The sequence below is a fragment of the Parus major genome, chromosome 17, assembly GCF_001522545.3.
Source record: "Parus major isolate Abel chromosome 17, Parus_major1.1, whole genome shotgun sequence".
Lineage (NCBI taxonomy): Eukaryota > Metazoa > Chordata > Aves > Passeriformes > Paridae > Parus > Parus major.
The window spans coordinates 2,426,907-2,446,573 of record NC_031785.1 but is presented as its reverse complement, the minus strand read 5'-3'; the positions used below and the strand labels follow the sequence as shown (position 1 = coordinate 2,446,573).

At 49.2% G+C, this 19,667-nt stretch overlaps 1 protein-coding gene across 1 annotated transcript; it reads left to right on the top strand.

The window, feature by feature from the left end:
- The first annotated feature begins 13,829 nt into the window (after positions 1-13,829).
- Positions 13,830-17,855, top strand: TMEM250 (transmembrane protein 250). The gene is made up of 3 exons (XM_015644470.3): positions 13,830-13,952; positions 15,162-15,332; positions 17,213-17,855. Exon 3 carries the CDS (start codon positions 17,319-17,321, stop codon positions 17,736-17,738), a length of 420 nt encoding a protein of 139 aa, XP_015499956.1. The 5' UTR covers positions 13,830-13,952; positions 15,162-15,332; positions 17,213-17,318; the 3' UTR covers positions 17,739-17,855.
- Positions 17,856-19,667: the final 1,812 nt, after the last annotated feature.

Here is a 19,667-nt window from a genome sequence, read left to right as displayed (position 1 = left end):
AGGAAGCACGCCAGTAATGCTCTGCCAGTATATGTACAACACTTTGTTAATTAAAAGTATTAGGCGATATAGACTCTATTGTTGTGAATTAATCAGTTTAATTACAAAGAGGATCAAGTATCATAGTTAAAATAATAGCTTTTGTCATGCACCGAGGTGAATGCCTCGCATTTGGCAAATATTCTTTTCGTCTAAGTAGTAAATCATTGCCCACATTCATGTTTCCCTTCCTCACCACACTGTGTGGTCACCAAGCTGCTGCCAAGGTGGAGTGACAGGGATTGGAATCCACATTTTCCCTGTCTTTAGCCCACCAGGGTGGGACTCTTCCGGAAGGGCAAGTGCGAGAGGGAGCAGGGAGCTCTCCCTCTCAGTTCTGCAGCTATTCATGTGCAGGGCTGGAGCCCGTGGGACAATCTCCCAGGGCTGCCAGAGCTATCGAAATCTATTTCCCTTATTTATTTGGGGGATTACTCATTTCTCTCGGGCAGGAGTGGAGCGCAGGGGGTTGAAAGAGCTTTAATCCCCGAGACAAGAGGAAACCTTGGAAAAGGTTAATTGCTGGGCTTTGCGTGTTGTGTGGTGTGGCTGCTCAGGTTTCGGCAGCGATGCCATCTGCTCAGCACCCGCCCTGCATAATTCAGCAGCCTCGCATGTCGCTGTTGGGATGAGCGTTCGGATGAGCGCTCCTGGGCTATTCATGAGGAAGTTACCTTTAGGCAGAGCTCAGGTAACCGGTTACCCGACACCCCAGACTGACTTCTGCTCTCTTGTCCTTTTGCCCTTATTGTTCCTGTCCCCAGGTTGTGGGAGTTAAGAGCCAGTGGAGAGGAGCTGGCTGGGTGGTCTGTCCCAGCCTCCTCCTCCTCAGGCGCTGTCCCCAGCCATTCCTCCAAAAGCTGAGGCTGCTGTCCTGTCCCCAGACTTCTCCAAAGGGACAGGGCCCTGTCACAGCCAGTGCTGCTCTCCACCTTGCCCTGCCCAAGCATCACCTCTTTGTGGGTCACTCTTTCAGACCGGCACAGCAGCTTTGATGCTTTTCCCTATCCAGCCCATCTCCTTTCCCCGTGTGTTTGGCCATGGACATGTGCAATGCAAGGACACTTCATTTTCCTTTTTCCATTACAAACACAACCTGTTTGAAAGTTCCTTCTGGCTTCTCTGACAGCCACAGGCTCACACAGTGTCTCACCTGCCAGCAGAGCTGTGCTTTAGGGCTCCAGGGTTCCACTTTATGGGTGACACTTCAGCAGCACAGTGTGACTGGGATGTTTTCCTACCTCTCCATGCCCAGGCCTCATGTGGGGTAAACCATTTCCACAGGGTTTTTAACTTGATATGGAGTTGGTCTCCTCTGCCAGAGCACCCTTCTCATCTCTGCTGTGTAACCTGAGTTCAACTGCTCCCTCCCCATGAATATTTAACTGAGGATCTCAGCAGATGAGCTCCAGCTAACATGTGGCAAACAGATTTCCAGTACAAAAGGGCCTGCTAAAATGATGATGCATGAAAGAAACCCTGGAAGGAAAGGGAAGGTTCACATTCTGGAAAGAGAAGCACAGTTGAGCACAGTGAACTCCAACCAGCTGCTCCAGTGAGCTGAGGAAGGGGAAAAAGGAGCACCAGGGACTCTGGCAGAGTCCAAGGAGGGCATTGGTGAGGGACAGAGACAAAAACAGCTCAGGCAGATAAACTGGAGCTCTTCTGGTTGGCCTAAACTCTTATTTAAGTGAGCTTGGAGTGGTTTAATTATCTCAGCCTTCAGCAACCCAGTGATGAGAAACCCCTGGGTTAAAAGCAGTAGATGCACATGTATTGTATGAATTTTCATAGCCTTTTTTAGGTCCTTCATAGGGAAAACTTACACAGCTCCTTCAGCAGTGAGTTCCATCATTCTGCAATGCTCTGGGGGGAAAAATAATCAGCTTGATGATTTTACTGTGTTCCACCAAATTTTTCTACAGAGAGGAAACTATGTTTTATTCTTTTCCTTGGATATTATCTTGATTATTTGTAGACAACTACTGTATACTCTAGCCAGGTAAATCTGTGTTCTGATGTTCATTAACCACAAAATAGAGGATTAATTTCAGATCCAATGAGAGATTAATTTGGCAATTTCCCTTCACCAATGAGGTGAAAACCAGCAGTACTGTCAATAGCAAGAGGTCTTTCTGCTCTATTGAACAGCCTGAATATTAACAGTAATCTCTGCTGCTCTCTTCAGCCAAAAAAGGGATGCTCTGACCCCCAACCCCCAAGGACTCATTAATGATAAAGGGCCCAGATTACCAAATTAAACGGAATTACTTTGACCCAAGTAAGGGCAACAGGTTAATTTTTGCATAAACCATGACCGTGTTTGTGCCTGAATTTCTCTCCAGGCCCGTGCCTGGATGTGGGTGAAGGGACACTGAGAGGTGAAGGTCTCTGGGAGTCTGTGCTCCTGAAATATTGGCTGTTTCACCGGGTTTCCCTCCAGAGAGGGATGAGCAGGATTTACAAGGCAGGGCTGATTTGAACTGAAGCAGCCATTTGCACAGAATAATGTCCTTTTCAAGCCCTAAATTCAGATTTATGGCTTCCCCTGCTCCTTTTGGTCGGCTGTGTGTCCTCCCTCTGATCCCACTTGTCGTTCACACAGCTCAAGGCAGAGGCTGCCCTGCCAGGGCCAAGGAGAGGTGACAGCAACCTGCAAATTGGGACACTTGTTCCAAAGTGTAATCCCTGGATGTGCTTGTATTCCAATAGGAAACACACCAGCAAAGGCAGGCAGAGAGAAAGGGGCTGCACTGGACCCAGCTTGGGCACTGGAAACCTTTAACAGAGCTGAGGTTTAGGGCTGGGAATAGAGGTGCAGGTACTGGGGAGAAAATTCCAGCCAGAGGAGATGGAGGCTTGGCTACATCTTAGCAAGTCCAGCCAGGAATTCTGGCACAGAGCCTGGGTTCACTCCTGTGCTCCTGGGACCAACAAGACTCTCCTTCCTAATACATGTTTAGAATTTAAAATTAATCTGCTGCCAGAAGGGACCAAGAAATGCCTTTGGGAAACATGAGGCTTTGGAAAAGGATCCTCAGCTGTTAGGGCTCCAAAGCAAGCCTGCTCCTACCCACCTCCTCTCCCAGGGTCTCCTTGCTCCTTCCCAGTTGTTTGGGATCCCCAGGCAAAGGATCCTACAAGGATAATTGGGATTTCTCTGCGGTGCAGAGCCTGGGGTGCTGCTGGAGGTGGCCCAAGGCAAGTGGGGTTCAGGCTGCTCCGTGAGCAACCTCTGGCTTTGTGCTAAGCTGGGAATTTATTGGTGTTATTCAGGTTAATGTACTATCACTTTGCATATTAATAATCTCTTATTACATTTGTTCTTAAGAGTGGTATCATGTTGAAGCAATGAGGATTAATGGCACCTCGGTAATATTTACATATTTACATTATTAAAAAGCAATACATCTTTTAGACAGCCCTGGGCATGGTGTAGAATTGCAGATGCTCTTCTGAGCCCACCACAGCCTTCACCCTGTGCTACCTGTCCTGCTCAGAGTCACCTTTCCCAGGTGTTCAGCAGGTTTAGCCAGGGTGAGGAGGCTTTGGCACCCTCTGGGCAGAGCCTGTGGCTCCAGACACCCTCCTGCAGTCCCACCCTTCCTCCTGGCCAAACCCCTCCTGCTCCATGGGCCCAGTGACCCCAGCTCTCCCAAGTGGTGCTCAAATCACCCCTCCCTCATTGGCTGGGAGATGCTGGGGGCTGCAGCAGGGTGTTGGTTCCCTCCCTGGTGTGTCTAAGGACAATGGACACGGGAGCAAAGGTTTCTCCCCCACCACGTTGCATGCCCAGGGAAAGGCTCTGCGACTCGGCTGGAGGCTCCCAATCACCTCTATAGTCCTAAACTTAATTAAAGCTGCCAGCTTCTAATTAAACTACTTAATTAAGTGCCACATTGTCAGTAGGTAAAGATGGAACAGACTTAATTATTTAGCACAATGACATAGAAGAAAAAACCCACTTTAAAAGCGTGACATCTCCTAGTGCCAATGGCCCAGCCAGTGTTCCCAGCAGCAGCCTGGTGTGAGAAAGGACTTTTAGAGCTGTTTTGAGTTTCTCCAGAGAGGAGACATCTAAAACTTCCAATGACATCACCAGCCCTGCCCAGGACACTGTGAGTGGGGTCAGCATCCATCCTCTCACCATCTCTGGGCTCTCCCAAATCACCCCCAAATTAACCCCAGACCACAGAGGGGTCATCCTGACCCTGCTGAGTCAATGAGCAGAGCCCAGAAGCCTCCCCAAGGTCAGGTTTTGCCTTCACACCCTGGCAGAGGCTGCTGGGTGGGTGCTCTCCCTACCCCAGGGCCTCTCAGGGCAGCACTTGGCTTCACACACCACCTACTTCACCTCATTTCCATCTTCCTTTTAAAACTCTGCCTAAAGGCTCCTGTCTGCAGGGTGATGTAACCTGAGTGACTCCCAGGCTGGCATGCTGCAGGGAAGATTAATGGGCACTGTCTTGTCAATAAATCCATAAAGACCCCAAACCCTGTGATGAACGTGCAGAAGGTAAAGGCAGTGGTTAATATCTTCCAAATAGGCCCCAGAGCCTTTGAGTGCAGGCAAAGAGGAAAGCACTGGTGACCCTTGTTAATCTTTTCACTGGCTCCAGAAACTATTGGCACCTTTCGCTGGCCAGAAATTTGCAAGTCTTTGGGGAGCAATGATTCCACAGTGGGGGTCTCTTTGAGAGAGGAAAAAAATTCCCTTTGCTCCTAAAATGGGACCATTCTTCCAAATGAAAATTGACATTTTGGTTTGAACTTCATGACCTCCAGTAATCACACTAATGGCCTTAGCTGGCTGGCTGGGAGGGAGCTGGCTGTGGCCAGGACTGATGGGACCTGTATGGATCGTTGGAAATGGGAGATGAGGATGGCAGAGGCTGCTAATGCTGGGCTCTAACTGGCCAAGGTGCTGCAGGGGATTTCTGACCTGCTCTGGAGACTTTGAACTGCATAAGGTTTGATCTTGGGTATTGACAGAGTGGTCACTGAGTGCCCTGAGCCATCCATCCACCCACACCCCTGTCCATCCGTCCATGCTGAGCTGTCAGTGCTAAGGAGCACCCATGGAGCTGGCACGGGGCAGTTCCTGTGCTCTGCACAGCTCCCAGCCTTTCTCAGACACTGCCCCTGGGACTCAAGGACCAGCAGCACTGGAGAGGGGCGCCCTGCCAGCCCCTCAGCCCCAGGCTCTGAGTCCAGCTGTGCACACCTGTCCAGAAACAGCACCAGCATCCTGGTTCCCACCAGCACAGCATTGCAGGGGCAGCCCCTGGCAGGGCAGAGCTGGAGTCAGGTTTCCCTTTTCCCCCTCTGCAGACACACAGTGAGCAAAGGTCCCTCCTCACCCCTCTTTTCCTCAGATGAAAATCCCCATTTCCCACTTGTTATTCACCTGCACCGTGGTAGCTGGGGTTGGGAATTGGCTGTAAGTAAGAGTGCAAGAGGGTCCTTTTGTTTTATTTTTTTAATACCTCATTTAGGAGGTTAATATTCCATGTTATTTTAGGCTGTTTGTTCTATACATCTGCCGCCCAAGCCTGTGCAGATGTTTTAGGATTCTTTAATCCTGACAAAGGACTTAGCGTTAAGGAAAAATGGGTTACATAAAGATCCTTATCTCCTTAAGAAATAAAGCATGTTTTGGGCATATTGTGTACAAAACAAGACTAAAATAGAGACAGAACATTCTGGGGCCACTTACCAGATGTCCAGGTTGGAAGATGTGGGTCTGGTTTGCCTGCAGTTTTCCTGCCTGGCTTCTGAACCAGAGTTACAGCTTGGGATGGGCTTTGCTGAGGGAAGAGGGAGATGTTTCTGTGGGAGGCAAAAGTGCAGCTCAGTGTGGAACAGGGAATTTCTGACTTCACATAACTTCCCATTAACAGCAGCCTCCGGGATTAGATGGCAGGAGTTTTACTTGGGAAAGGACTTTTCCCAAGACACCAGCTCAGGCTGATGCTCTGCCCATGGCAGGAAAGGTGATCCCAAGCTAAAAACCTCTCCCAGCCGGAGCTGTTGGAGTTTTCAGGCTCACGTACAGTATTTCATCCCATAAAATTGACGTAGTTCTCACATTTTTGTGACTCTGGATTGATCCAGCCTGTGTAAATTACAAAAAGGAGTCACAATCCTCTGGGGTCTAAAGCAGAATATCAAAAGAGCATGGGCTCATGCTGCCTTAATTAAAACTTCGTTTAATTAAAAACCTTGAGAGCTTTATTAGACTCAGTAATTGATTTAATTTTCTTGTGGAATTCTATTACAAAACACTTCCAGCACATTGGCTTTGGGATCTACAGCGCCATCCTCCTCCCTGAGCAGCACCTCTGTCCTCTCCAAGGGACAAACCCCAAGCTCCTTGGCCTGACAGATCCCAGAGTCTCAAGGGACGCTCTGTCCTGGCTGGGACAGGCAGCACCTCAAAGCTCTCCCTTGTCAGCCAAGTTTCTCCCTGTCCCTTGCCTGGCAGAGCAGCCAAACCGATCTCCTCCTTGCAGAAGGAGCTGGGGAGTAGCTGCATGTGAGATTTGTGCTCTCAAACACACTCTGATCTCTCTGAGGTGACAAAACCCTCTGGCTTCTCCCTAGGGCTGAGTCTCCTTTGGCACTCTGGGATTCCCCAAGGTTTTTGCAAACAAACTGTGTGCAGGGGGAAGGCAGGAAAACAATCCCCATCACGACAGGTTTTGCAGCAATTCCCAAAGGTGAGGGTGCCCCATGCCTCCCTGTGCCACCCAGACAGGCTGGAACTTCCTGAATTCCCTTTTTTCCCCTAGCTCTGCTCTTCACTTGCTGCCTCAAACCCAAGTTGGAGTGGCTCTGTGCTAGGAATCAGCTGCCACATTTCTCCCAGCCCAGGCTGCATCTCTGTGCCAGGAAGGATTGGCAGGGGGAGAGCTTTGGGAATTGCCCCAACAGCACCTCCCCAGCCAGCTGGCAGTGGATACTCTGGAGAGATGATGGGTGTTAAAGCCTTTCTGGTCAGGACTCAGAGAATCAAACAGTAAAATAAGAATAATAAAAAAAAAACCTTGCTACCACACAATGGTTGTCTGATCTATATCTATTTCATAACATCCAGAATTAATAGGATACAAGAGTTAAAGCAACCATGGCAACTGAATGCAGAAAGGGCTGTCCTTGTAAATAAATGAATTCATAAATAACTCACAAGTGCTGATATAAAAAGTCATGGGAATCTAATGCAATGCTAATGCAATTCAAGCCTTCCCTTTTTTCCATGCAGAATTAGAATATTGGGTGCGCCTGGCTTTGCTCCATGCTACAAGTGTCATTCTTAAGATAATAGAACTTGCTAATTGTATCAGGAACCAGGCTGTGATTGATGAGGGCTTTGGGGTTTTGTCTCCTTCATGTTCTTCCCAGCAAAATGTTGCACCAGTAAGTTACAGGCTGGAAGTGAATTACGGAAAGTTAGGCAGCAAGGAGCAGGATTCATCCTGGCAGAGACACTCCAGCAAAATATTCCAGCAAAATTCGTCTGTTGGGTGACCCTGTGTGGCATTTTTAGAAGCATTCTCAGCTCTTATCCCTGTGTTTCTTGTAGTGATAAAATATATATCATATTATTGATGGAGGGGTAATTTTGCCACAGAGATCCATATTTCCCCACATAAGGAGAGGGGCAGTGCAGTGAACTGCACCAAAATCAGCTTTATTTCCTTGCAATGATTTCCCCCAGTTTGAAAATCGTGGATAAATTTGAAGACAGTTTTGTCTTATAAACACTTTGTTCCTTTTTCTTGATAATTTTTATTGATATGGATTTTGCTGCTTCTTGATGCTGGAAAGCCATTTTCTCATTTGCACTACACAGTCTATGCATAATCAATGTCAAAAAGACTCTCAAAAGCTTTTCAGCACCAGAAGTTTCTCTCAAACTGTCAGCAAAGCAATTTTCCAAATTGCAGCAGGACCTCTTGGACTGCCAGTGCCGATAACACAGGGACAAAATTCCACCGAGCAGAAGAGACAGCGGATGCAGTTTGCCCCACAGAAATGTAAGAGTTTGGTTTATCTCCCCAAAAACAGAGGTGGAGAAGGCTCAGGGGGTGGCAGTGGAGGACGGAGGATCCATCACAGAGGATGCAGGGGCTGATGCTGCTTCCCGCAGGCTCCGCTCCAAGCCGCAGCTTTGGTGTGCCAGGGGGAACGGGCCAGGGCACGACACGAGGGGAATATGCCTGCTTCACACCGAGAGAACCTCGGGGAAGAGGTTTCGCCCTGAATTCGAAGCTTCCAACGTTTCGGACTTGGTTTTCCCCCTCCCCGCCTGTCGCTGTCGGCTGAGGCGCGGCAGCCGCAGCATCCCTGGGGCAGGAGCACCGCCACGTGGGATGCGGCCGCAGGCACAGCCCCGGACCGCGGGGACCCTCCGGGGGCTGCCCGGACCGCGGGGATCCTCCGGGGGCTGCCCGGACCGCGGGGACCCTCCGGGGGCTGCCCGGACCGCGGGGACCCTCCGGGGGCTGCCCACACCTCGGGGACCCTCCAGGGGCTGCTCACACCTCGGGGACCCTGCAGGGCTGCCCATGCCCCGGCCACTCGGGGCTGACCCTTGCCCCACCCGGGAGATGCTGCCCGGGGAGTTTGGGGTGCAGCTGTGCTCACCTGCTCTTCCTTATTGGTTCTGAAAAATAATAATTTTAAAAGGAGCTCTTACAGTAATGTACATTAAAATTAGGTTATTAGAGATGAATTTAGAGCACCCTATCGAAAAGCAAGTGGTGTTTTGGATTCCTGGCCCAGTGGACTCTTGTGCTGACAGTGATGCCATCACGGTTTATCCCAGCCAAGTGAGGACTTGACACTGACTGATGCTCTGGAACGAAGACTAAGGAACACGGGCAAACTCTGCTTTCCATTCATCTCACCAAATGGAATGCTGTCCCTAAATCTGACATTGGCCAATGCTCAGGGTAGGTGATTTCACCAATTCAGAGTTTGGGCACAAACCCCTTTGCCAAGTGAAGGTTTGTCTCTGCCCTCTCCTGTCACTGAAGCATGGCATGGCCCAGTGCTGTGGGTGACATAAGAGGAGGCTGCTGTGGCTAAAGTGACCCCAGAGCAGACAAATCTCATCCACATTGGAGGATCTTGATGGATCTATGCAATGAATTTAAGAGGATCCATCTGCACATGAGATGATCACAGTATGGATGAATGGAAAAACAGAGAACAGAGATTCCCAGAGAAAAGCTGCTACTTTGGCCTGACATATCACTCTTAGGGAAGCACTTTGCAGAGCCAGAGGGTGTGGGAAGCTTCCTCATTCATCCCACCAAAGCTCAGCTCCACGAGGCAGGGATGGATTTGGTTTTACTGCCTCCTGCTTAAATTAGACCCAGCCTACAAAGGAACAGAAGGCAATAATGACATTTCTCCTCAAGAGTTTTCTGCATAATAAGCACTTTCTGACATCAGCCAGATCAGGACTCGCCAACATGATGCAGCAACAAGCTTTGGCAGGAATTCTGTCCCTGGCAAAGCATCTGATTCTATTTTCATTTGTTTTAGAGACAGTTCCTCACTCACCATATGTGTGCAGCTGCCTCCTGCTCCAGCCCCCGCAGGTCAGCAGGAATCTTTCCATGACTCCAGCATCTTTAAAATAACCACCTTCCCATTTTCCAGAGGTGGAGGGAACAGCCAGCCTAGTGAGGCTTTTGGGGTAATCAGGTGTCCCTGCTACAGGACAACACACATTTTTTACGTGCATCAACCTTTTGTGGGTTCACTGGGATCCCACCCACATTGGCACGGGACTTTCCCTCACTGTCCTGACCCCTGCAGCAGGGAGGGAGCAGTTTTCTGGGATAGAGGGGAAGCAGGCAGCCCCCAGCCCCTCGAGCATCCCCTGGTTTGTTTTTAGAGCAGCAGAAGCTGGCAGCAGCAGATTATTATGGCTGAAAGCAGCCTGAGGTGTCACGTAGATGGAATACATCAAACATTACTGTCTCACCGAGCCTCGCACCAATCATTTATTTCTTTAGAAACTGCAGACTGCTCTAGTTTTATATTTCGCAAGTCACCTGTAAAATATATATCCATAAAACCCTTCCAGGAGGAGGATTCCTGCAGGGACACGGCAGCCTGGCCTCGCTGAGCTCCGTAAGCCGACCATCTGCGCTGGCACACGGCACGGAGCTGGCACTGCTGCTCCCCAGCCTGCAGGGTGCTCAGTGCAGGCTTTGCTGGGCTCTACATCCCTCACTCCCTCCAAAGCTGCCAAACCCTAAATAAAACCCCAAAACTCTGCAGCCCTGGGGAGCCAGGAGAGCCAAGGGCTGGGAGTGCTGCTCCAGAGCAGCACCCGGGGCTCGAATGGCTGCAGAACTTGGACTTTCTGCTACATGTCTTTTTATTTGATTAGTCTAATAGGCTGCATTATTATTTACCACATGCAAATCTCCTCAAACTGATTAAAGCTGGCATTTTCAGCCATGAGATGATATCTGGAAAGAAGTAATAAGGAAAAATTATTTCACAAGCTTTTGCACTTTAGATTTGCAGGGAGAATCAATTACATTTAAAATTTAAGGGCCAGACTCAATCCTAAATCTCCTTTAAGGAAAAGGAAAGAATGAATTCTTTCATTTGTTTTATTTCTTGCTTAGCAAAACCCAAGGGAGTTTAAGATGCCGCTGGTTTTGAATGGTGCTTTTGGATATGGCTGGAAGGCAGCAGTGAATGCTTGAATAAGATCATGTTAACAACACTAATCTTTAAACCCTGAAGAATTATGGATGTCTACATGGCTTTGGAATGGCTGGGGAAGTAATTGTTTCTGGGTCACCCAAGGAAACTTGTTAACTATTATTCTGGATATTCTCTTCAGAACATGGATTTTTATTTACTGATTTCTGCTGTGGACCAAATGATGCTGAGTGCCAGACATTTATAAAGCACAATCCCCATTTCAAATAAAAAGTGGCCAAAATGGTCAGTTAGGCTGTAGAAAGCATATTTTTCAGAGATGGAGAGAAAGAGAGAGGAGGAGAGTCTTGCAATGAGTTCATTCCCACAGCAACTACATGGACGTTGTTATTTTTTGTAAAACAGGTGTGGAAAGGTTAAAGACCAAACACAGGTGTGATTTTTCTGAGGTTCAGGTATTTTATAGGGTTGAATACACCTTACAGCCTCCTTCACATGAACCTGTAAATGAGAACCTCTCCATAAAACCTTGCTTACGCCTGCAGAAGTGTAATGTTTAGCTCTCCACAAGTAATAGTATTGAAAGCTTTTCTAGGCAGGGGTCAGACCCATTTTATTGTAAGTGCAGATCCATTCAAAGTGCAAAAGGACTGAGCTAAAGGACATCTCGATATTGCAGGGCTGTTACTCCAGCTCCAGCCTAAACGACCTGAGTGAGGCTGAAGGCAGCAGGGCTCAAGGTCTCCACCCCCAGGGAAAGATCACACTCACAAAATGACTCAAAAATGGGGAGGGAAAGTCTCTGCACGTTTGACTCCTTTGCTCATCTTGGGCCGAAATTAGATTGACTCCATGGACTAACACTGGAGCCATTCATCCACACAAGGGCTATCCATGATGGGCGTTTGCTGGCAAAAATTCCCCTCCAAATGGGAAAAAAAAGCTGTTTCCATTATAAAATGATTGTGACAACTCAGCTGTGAGTTTTTTGTCCTCAGTCTCGAAGGCATTTCTTGCATTCCTGCCTCAGCACACCACCTTAGCGGCCCTTCACGTCCAGCACCGCAGCAATTCATCATTACCCAGTCTCCAAATTATTCTAGTGTTGATTAAATTAGTAAATGCAATCACAATCTGAAGCAAGTTAATTGAGAGAATTTATTTGGCCCTGACAGTTTTATGTGTGTTTGATTAAGTATTATAAGGTTTGTTTTTGATTTTGCATAATTTAACTTTAAATCCTGCACTGGGTGGGGGAGGGAGCATCAACTATTAATGACCAAAATAAACTCTTTTAAGACGCATATATTTATGATTTATTTCTAAAGGCAGTATCTTCCAGATTTTTTTTGTTCCGTTGCCAAAGTGACAAATATGTTTAAAGCAATATTTTGAGCCGTCCGCTTCTCGCTATAAATCTTGAGAAATGTGTACAATTCATTAAAAGTTTTGAAAGAAGTACAAGTTAGCATTTATATTGCAACAAGTGACATATAAATGTGTATGTTTGTCTTCAGAGCGGGCCATAAAATATCCGAGGCCTCGCCGGCCGCGCTGACGGGGACTAATGGCCCGCTCTTGGGGCTGATGATGAGTTTCATCACAAATCTTCAAGGCTGTCAACACAAAACTGTTCAATCAACAGGAATATGAGTTGTGTCTTTAGTAAAATTAGCACGGGGAAGAAATACAGCCCCGAGGGCTGTGGGCGGGTTCCCTGTGGGCTCTGCTTGGAGCCCTCCTTCAGGATCGGATCTCTCTGAATGTCAAAGCTTCCATTCATGCCTGACCCCAGGGCAGTTTATTGTTTATGGAGCCCCACGTGCCTTCCAGCAGCAGAGAGGTCAAAATGTGCCAGGCAGAAAATTGAACAGGGCTGTCCTGATTTTTGTTACAGAATCACGGAATGGTTTGGGTTGGAATGAACTTAAAAACTCATTTCATTCCACCCCCTGCCAGGGGCAGGGACATCTTCCACTGGACCAGGCCTTGAGCTGAAGGTCACCCTGACCTAAAACACTAAAGGGGCCAGCCTTGGCACTGGTGCACACACATATTTGGGTTGTGTGTCACTCAGTGAAACTCCCTGGGGTTTTATGGAGGGTAGGAAAGACCTTTCCCACTCAAGGGATTCCTGCAGGACACCAGGAGCCCCCACTGCCACACTTCCATTCAGCAGCATCCTTGTGGTTCCCTAAGGCAAAACTGGAAAGACAAAGTGCCTTCATAATTCTGTTGCTCAGGCTGAAATTCCCTGGCTTATGGCTCCAGTCCCAGAGAATGGCAGAGGGAAACAAACGGAATGTGGGTGCCTCTCCTCCTCATCCAAGTCACCAAGCAGATGTTCCCAGTTCCATGCTACTGGGGAAATTTATCAGCTCTGCACATCCCCTTCTCCCTCCCACCAAGAGGTGCATGGTGGACGTGGAGATGCCAATTTCCAGGAGAACTCCCCAGCTGTTGCTTTATCCAGAATTCCCTCTGGCATTTCAGGATGAAGCTGCTCTGCAGGGCAGGGGAAGGAGAGGAACTGGGCTCAGCAGGAGCTCTGGGAGGCACCGTGACACCAGGAGAGGTTTGGCCTGTGCAGAGCAGCGGCTCTGAGAGGTGACAGATGGCCTGAGTTATTATTATTTAATGTTTTTCCACCATGGCACTGCCCAGACAGAAAGTGGGGAAGGGAGCCAATACCAAAGTTGTCTATTCTTTCCATTATGGAGAAGAATTCCTAATTAAAGCTGAGAGGAAACAGCAGGGAGGAAGTTGTTTTCCTTCCCTTTACATTATTTTGAATTTTTCTTCACCTGTTTGTTTTTTAGGAACTTTTTGGGTCTCTTGGGGATTCTGTGGACAACCCTTGACTGCTGCTCCTGTTACATTGGACACGGCACCTCAGCCCTGGAGTGACCTTCAGTGTGACCCCTGGAGTGACCCCATGTGTGACCCTTGGTGTGACCCTTGGTGTGACCCCCGCAGTGACCCCCGCAGTGACCCCCGGTGTGACCAGGCCCGGCCGCCCCCGTTGCCAGGGCAACGCGTCCCCGCCACTTCCGGCCGGGGGCGGCGCGGCGCGATGACGCCATCACCGCGCGCCGCCGCTCCCCGCCCGCCGCCGCCGCCGGAACCGGAGGAACCGGAGCCGCCCCCGCACATGCGCAGAGCGGGCGCCCGGCGGCCCGGGCCTCGCTCCGCCCGGGCCCGGCGCGGCCATGGGCACCACGGTGAGTGCGGGGCACGGCCCGGCGGGCGGCGGGGCCCGGGCCTCGCCCTGCGGCGGCGGCAGCTCCGCCCCGGGGCCCGGCGATGCGGCAGCGCTCGGTCACTGCCCGCCGGGCCCGGGGGTTCCCGTCCCCGGGGTGAATCGCGGCCGTGCGGGGCCGCCGGGGAAGGCCGGGCCGAGCTCCCTCCCGCAGCTCGTTCCCCGAGCGGCCGCGGTTCCGTTCGGGATCGGGCCCATGGAGGAGGAGTTGGCGTTTCCGCCGCTCCCGGCGCTCGTCCCCCGGCTCTAACCTTTATTTGTCATTGTCCCCAACCTTGTGCGGCTCCTTCTGCAGCGCCCGGGGCCCGCCGGAGGGTCCCGTCAGCTGCGGGCGGCCCGGGGCTGCCGGCGCTCCTCCTCCGGGAGCGGGGAGTGCCCGGGGCTCGGCGGAGCCCGCCCGGTGGACGCGGAGATTTCCGCTCCTCGCCCACCGCACCCTCCCTTCCGAAAGGCGAGCACTGAGAACTCAACTAAACACGGAGTTATTCGCGTGTTTCACGTCCTGCTGAGCCCAGCGGGACAGCGGCCTGCAGGACACAGAGGTGCCCCCAGTTGGAATCCTGTGAGCTGTGGGAAAAGACCGAGTTGGCCCCCAAAATTGTGGAGGGGTGTCCAAACCTGTTGGTGGGCATCATGTGCAAAATACAGACTGGGGGATAATCACAGAACCACGGAAGGGTTTGGGTTGGAAGGGCCCTCATCCCATCCCACCCCTGCCATGGCAGGGACACCTTCCCCTATCCCAGGTTGCTCCAAGCCCTGTCCAGCCTGGCTTTGGACACTTCCAGGGATCCAGGGACACCCACAGCTTCTCTGGGCACCCTGTGCCAGGGCCTCCCCACCCTCACAGGGGAGGATCTGCTATTCCATATTCAGTTTGGAAAGTCTGTGCTCCCTGCATCATGTTTCATGTGCCCCAGAACAGTCTGTGGCAGGAGAAGGTGACCAGCACGAGTTGGTTGTGATTTTCTGTCCTGGCATTGAATAGCAGCTCACTGATTGTTCCCAGCAAGGATCAGGAAGCTGGAGTCCATCTATTGCTGAGTGTTGGGTTCTTTTTAGAGTCTTTATGGACTTAGAAATTCATGCTTGAGGAGAGGCCTAGTAATTGTAAACAGTTTAATGCACAACATGACCAAACTGACAATTATTGTGCCCTTTTGTCTTTTAGATCAGCTCCTGTGCAGAGAGTTGTGAGTTTATGAAGCACTTCAGCAGCTTCTGTCGCTCTTCCTAGAAGGAGTCACAGGAAAACTTCAGTCTTTTGTTCCAAGAATTCAGCAGCATCCCAGAGTGGCATCGGAGCCCTGACCTGCTGTGTGGATGGCAGCACCCCTAAAATGTAATAATTCAGAGTTTATTTTGTCCTCCCAATGTTCCAGTGTTGATATTTGAGTTCATTCAAAGAGCATGAACCCACCAAAAGCTGTTCCTGTGGTGGGCACAGTAACTGTGTGAGAGTTTGTGGAAGCTGTGGAAAACTTTGTGTCCTGCTGGAGGAAGTTGCAAGGAGAGCCTGCATTGTCAGGAATTGAATGCTCTGAATCCCCAGCATGTGATTTTTGACCTGTCTTGCTTTAGTCCTCCAAAAATATCCCTGAGAGCAAACGCTGAGCACTTCATACCCATCATGTGGGAAGTGTGTGGGGTCACATGCTGCAGGCACAGAACTGGGTTGGGTTTAGGCAGTGCTGGTTCAGTGTCTGAGCAGTTCCTGTGCCTTGCAAAAGCCACATTTCTGATTGGCATTTCCTGGCTCCAGACAGGAACTGGGGCAAGAGGCACCTCAAATTATGAGGGTGTCTGTGATGATTGAGGAGAACCCTTGGTTTCCTAAATTCTTTAAATCATAATTTAGCCCCTAGTCCTTTTTGGTAGTCCGTGGTCCATGTAGAGCCAATTCTGCCTCATGTTTCTCTAAGAGCAAAAAGGAATTGGAACGTGGGGCTGAGCAGGAGAGATCAGAACGGAAATTTCCATTTCCATGGAATTTGAGGCAGGAAGCAGGGCAGAGACTTCCCCACTGAGACACATTGAATCAGAGAAGGATTTTGATATCGAAAATACAATTTCCTGCAGCTTTATCATTTGCTCTGTGGTTAGTTCTGTTAATAATGAAACTAAAGAATTCTTGAAGTAACTCTTGAATTGGTTTTAATTTTAAGAGCAGTCAGATTTTTGGTTCAACAAAGGAAAGATCTGCCTGGATCTGAACACTTGGGTGTGCGAGGAGTCTGGGGAAGTCCCTGTTGTTTTCCAGCATTATCTGATGAGTGCATTGTCATTTCATAATTCCCGGAATTTGGCACATCAGAAGCCTGGGGTGAAGCAGAGAGCAGCTCAGAGGTTCCTGCTCATCACTCACACAACAACAATGGGTGTGTGGAAGGATGTTAAGATTATAAATCCTAAACACTGCAGAAGATCAAGATAATTTCACTTATCTCTGCAGGTCCCCAAGGGGAGAAATAAACAGGTGGATGCCTTTGAAAGGCTGCCTGGCCTTGCCTTGCAGTGACAGTGAGAGCACAAGGCTGGCCTGAGTCAGGGGAGGTGCATCCTGTGGAGTGTGAAAAACATGATTGCCTCATTGTTCTTCCAAGACCTTCCATTATTTTCACTTTGTTTATTTGGTGAAGCTTTGCCAAGTTTGGAAATGAGCACAAATCTGGAATCCACTTGCGAAAGTACTTGGAGAACTTTTTTTTTTCTTTCTTTTAAAGGAAATACGACCCAATGCAAACACATACATTAATATTACTGCTCTCACATTAATATTATTGCTCAGGTGGGTGGGCTCTTGCAGGGTGGCTGTTAGATTAGGGAAGATCTATGAATTAAATCTATGATCTATATTATAATATATGAATTAGCCAGGATAATTTCAGACCAAGCCTTTTTGCTGCATTACCACTGGATAAAGTTTGTAACAGGATACAACTGGTGCTGTCTGGGGAATTTATTTGGAATCTGGCATGGAAATAGAGTGTGTTTGTGTGGGGAATAAGAAGCAAAGGGGCAAAACAAAGATGTTTTAAGGGAAGGAGTTGAGGTTCAGAAGGCAGTTGTGAGTGCTGAAATCGGCCGGGATGAGTTGCTCTACTCCACAGCTTCAGGAGAACCGAAGCTTTCTGTTGTCTGTGTGATTTAGAGAAGATTTCTCTCGTCTGTGTTATTTATCAGCACCAAAGCCGAGTGTGCTCACTGTCCTCCCTCCCGCAGGTGTCTCCCTCGGCGGACATCCAGCCCAGGCTTAGCAGTGCCGTGTCCCGCTGCCTCCTGATATGTGCCCCGGTGGCCTGGGGCGGGCTGCGCGGGGCAGGGCCCGATGCCGGTGATCCCCATTCCCCGGCGGGTGCGCTCGTTCCACGGCCCCCACACCACCTGCCTGCACTCCGCCTGCGGCCCCGTGCGCACCACGCACCTGGTGCGCACCAAGTACAACAACTTCGACATCTATCTGAAATCGCGATGGATGTACGGCTTCATCCGCTTCCTGCTGTACTTCAGCTGCAGCCTCTTTACCTCCATCCTCTGGGTGGCTCTCTCGATCTTGTTTTGCCTTCAGTACCTCGGCATCCGCATCTTCCTGCGCTTCCAGTACAAACTCTCCATCATCCTGCTCTTGCTGGGGCGGAGGCGGGTGGACTTCAGCCTCATGAATGAACTGCTCATCTACGGGATTCATGTGACCATGCTGCTGGTGGGGGGGCTGGGCTGGTGTTTCATGGTCTTTGTGGATATGTAAATAAAACCAAGAGCATGTGGGATCAGGAGGTGATTTTTCTTCTACCCCCGAAATGTGTCAATATATCCTCTACTCTTTTTGGGTTTTTTTCTTTAATATAAATTAACTTATTTCTCAGTGCTATTTTTTTTTTTTTGTGGATAAATTAACGTGCTTGTGTCTGGAATTTGTATTTCTTTGAAGGCTGAGGTGCCATTTTGAGTATCAAAGTGCAACACTTGATTGGGTGTTTGATTCTTTGCACATTGCAGGTTAGTATAAGTTTCTTTTAATCCATAGGAGCCTATTCTGCTGCTGTTCCTGTATTCCTGTGGCCATGAAAAAGGCAGTGATTTAGCTGGAGGACAGAAGCCAGATAATTTTGCACTCCACGCTCTTAATCCATCTTCACCATTTTCCTGAAAATGTTCCTTAATGTCTCAGGCATGTAATAAGTATCTTCCTTGTAGATTTTCATTTTGCATATTCCAAATAAGAATCTGGGCCCAAAATTCCAGACCATAGGGCTTTAGGGTTTTTTTTTTCCCCTCTTATTTTTAGATTTATGCAAGACATACATCTGCCCCACTCTCCTGTTTCATCCACTTTAAGGTGATTATGTAGCTTTGTGTGGCTTTGTCCTTTTCAGGCATTTAGTGCTGAGTAATTGAGTCTTTCCTAACAGCACAAATCCACAGGAGGGATGGGAGCAGGGCTTGCTATCATGTGCTCCTGAAATTCCCAGGCACGGCAAATATGTTCTCATTTTGCAGTGATTAAGGGGGACCCATTGCAATGATCCTCAGTGTTCAGATCCTGGCATTTGCTTCTACTTCTCCCCAAATTGATTAGTTCCAGCTTTCTCACAGAGATTCTTCTGTCTCACGGAGCACAATGAGGTGAGACTGTCTTACCTAGGAGAGATTGGAAGCAGAGAGTGGTCTGAGCTGGCAATAATTGTTCTCTGAAATGACACAAATGGTTCTACCTCTGCAGCAGGGAGAGGGAGGGTCACAGCAGAGCATTACCAACAGCTCAGAAAGGTAGTTTAATTTTAAGCTCAGTTCTACTGGTCTTGATCTAAGATGTCACTGTGCAGTCAGTCAAGTAACTCTATTTCTGGAGCCCAGAAGCTGGCCTAAAGTTTATTTTTATTCTGCTTTTGTTTGTTTGTTTTGCCTTATGATGGAATATTGCCTTTTTCCCTGCATTCTTTAAGGAACTGTTTGAAAACAAGTTGGTAAAAATTATGCAGAGCCTTTTTCCCCCCCTCCACAAAATCTTTGGGGTCAATCATACAGAAATAAGCAAGAGTGAAATTATATGACTGGTTTTTTATCATCTTGGTCAGAGCTGTGAGTTCCAGTTGCACACAGGGAAAGATCCTTCCCATTTCAGCTCGTGAGTGATGCAGTCTTGCTGACATACTTTGGTTTGGAGGCTTGTGGATAGAAAATAGAGAAGCTTCTGTGTGGAGGCCAAAGCTGAAGCACCCCCTGAAATTCTCACATTATGGAGTGTTACAGATAATGCAGCTGAACAGCAGAGCTGAATAAATAATGGCCATGGTGGTGTGAACTTTAGATTAGCCCCGAGAGAGCCAAAGGCTCTTTCTGCAGCAGAGATGTAGCATCAGCATCTGCCACAAACTGGTGTCTGGAACTTTCCTCCCGACAGCGAGCTCCCCAGAGCCTTTTCAGGGATTGTTCTGTGGACCTCAGATCCTGAATGTCCTGTGGGTCTGAGTTCCAGCTCGCTCTGTGTGCGGAGAAAGCCCCCAGGAATGCCCAGCCCGGTGCTCTCCTGCCCGGTGCAGCTCCCAGGCTGGAGCAGCTCAGCCTGGGGAGGCTCTCAGGGTGGCTGTGCTCCAGAATTCCTGCACAAAACCTGTCACAGCCCACAGCAAACAGCCCTGGTGTGGGCTGGCAGAACCGGGATCCTCCTGGGGCG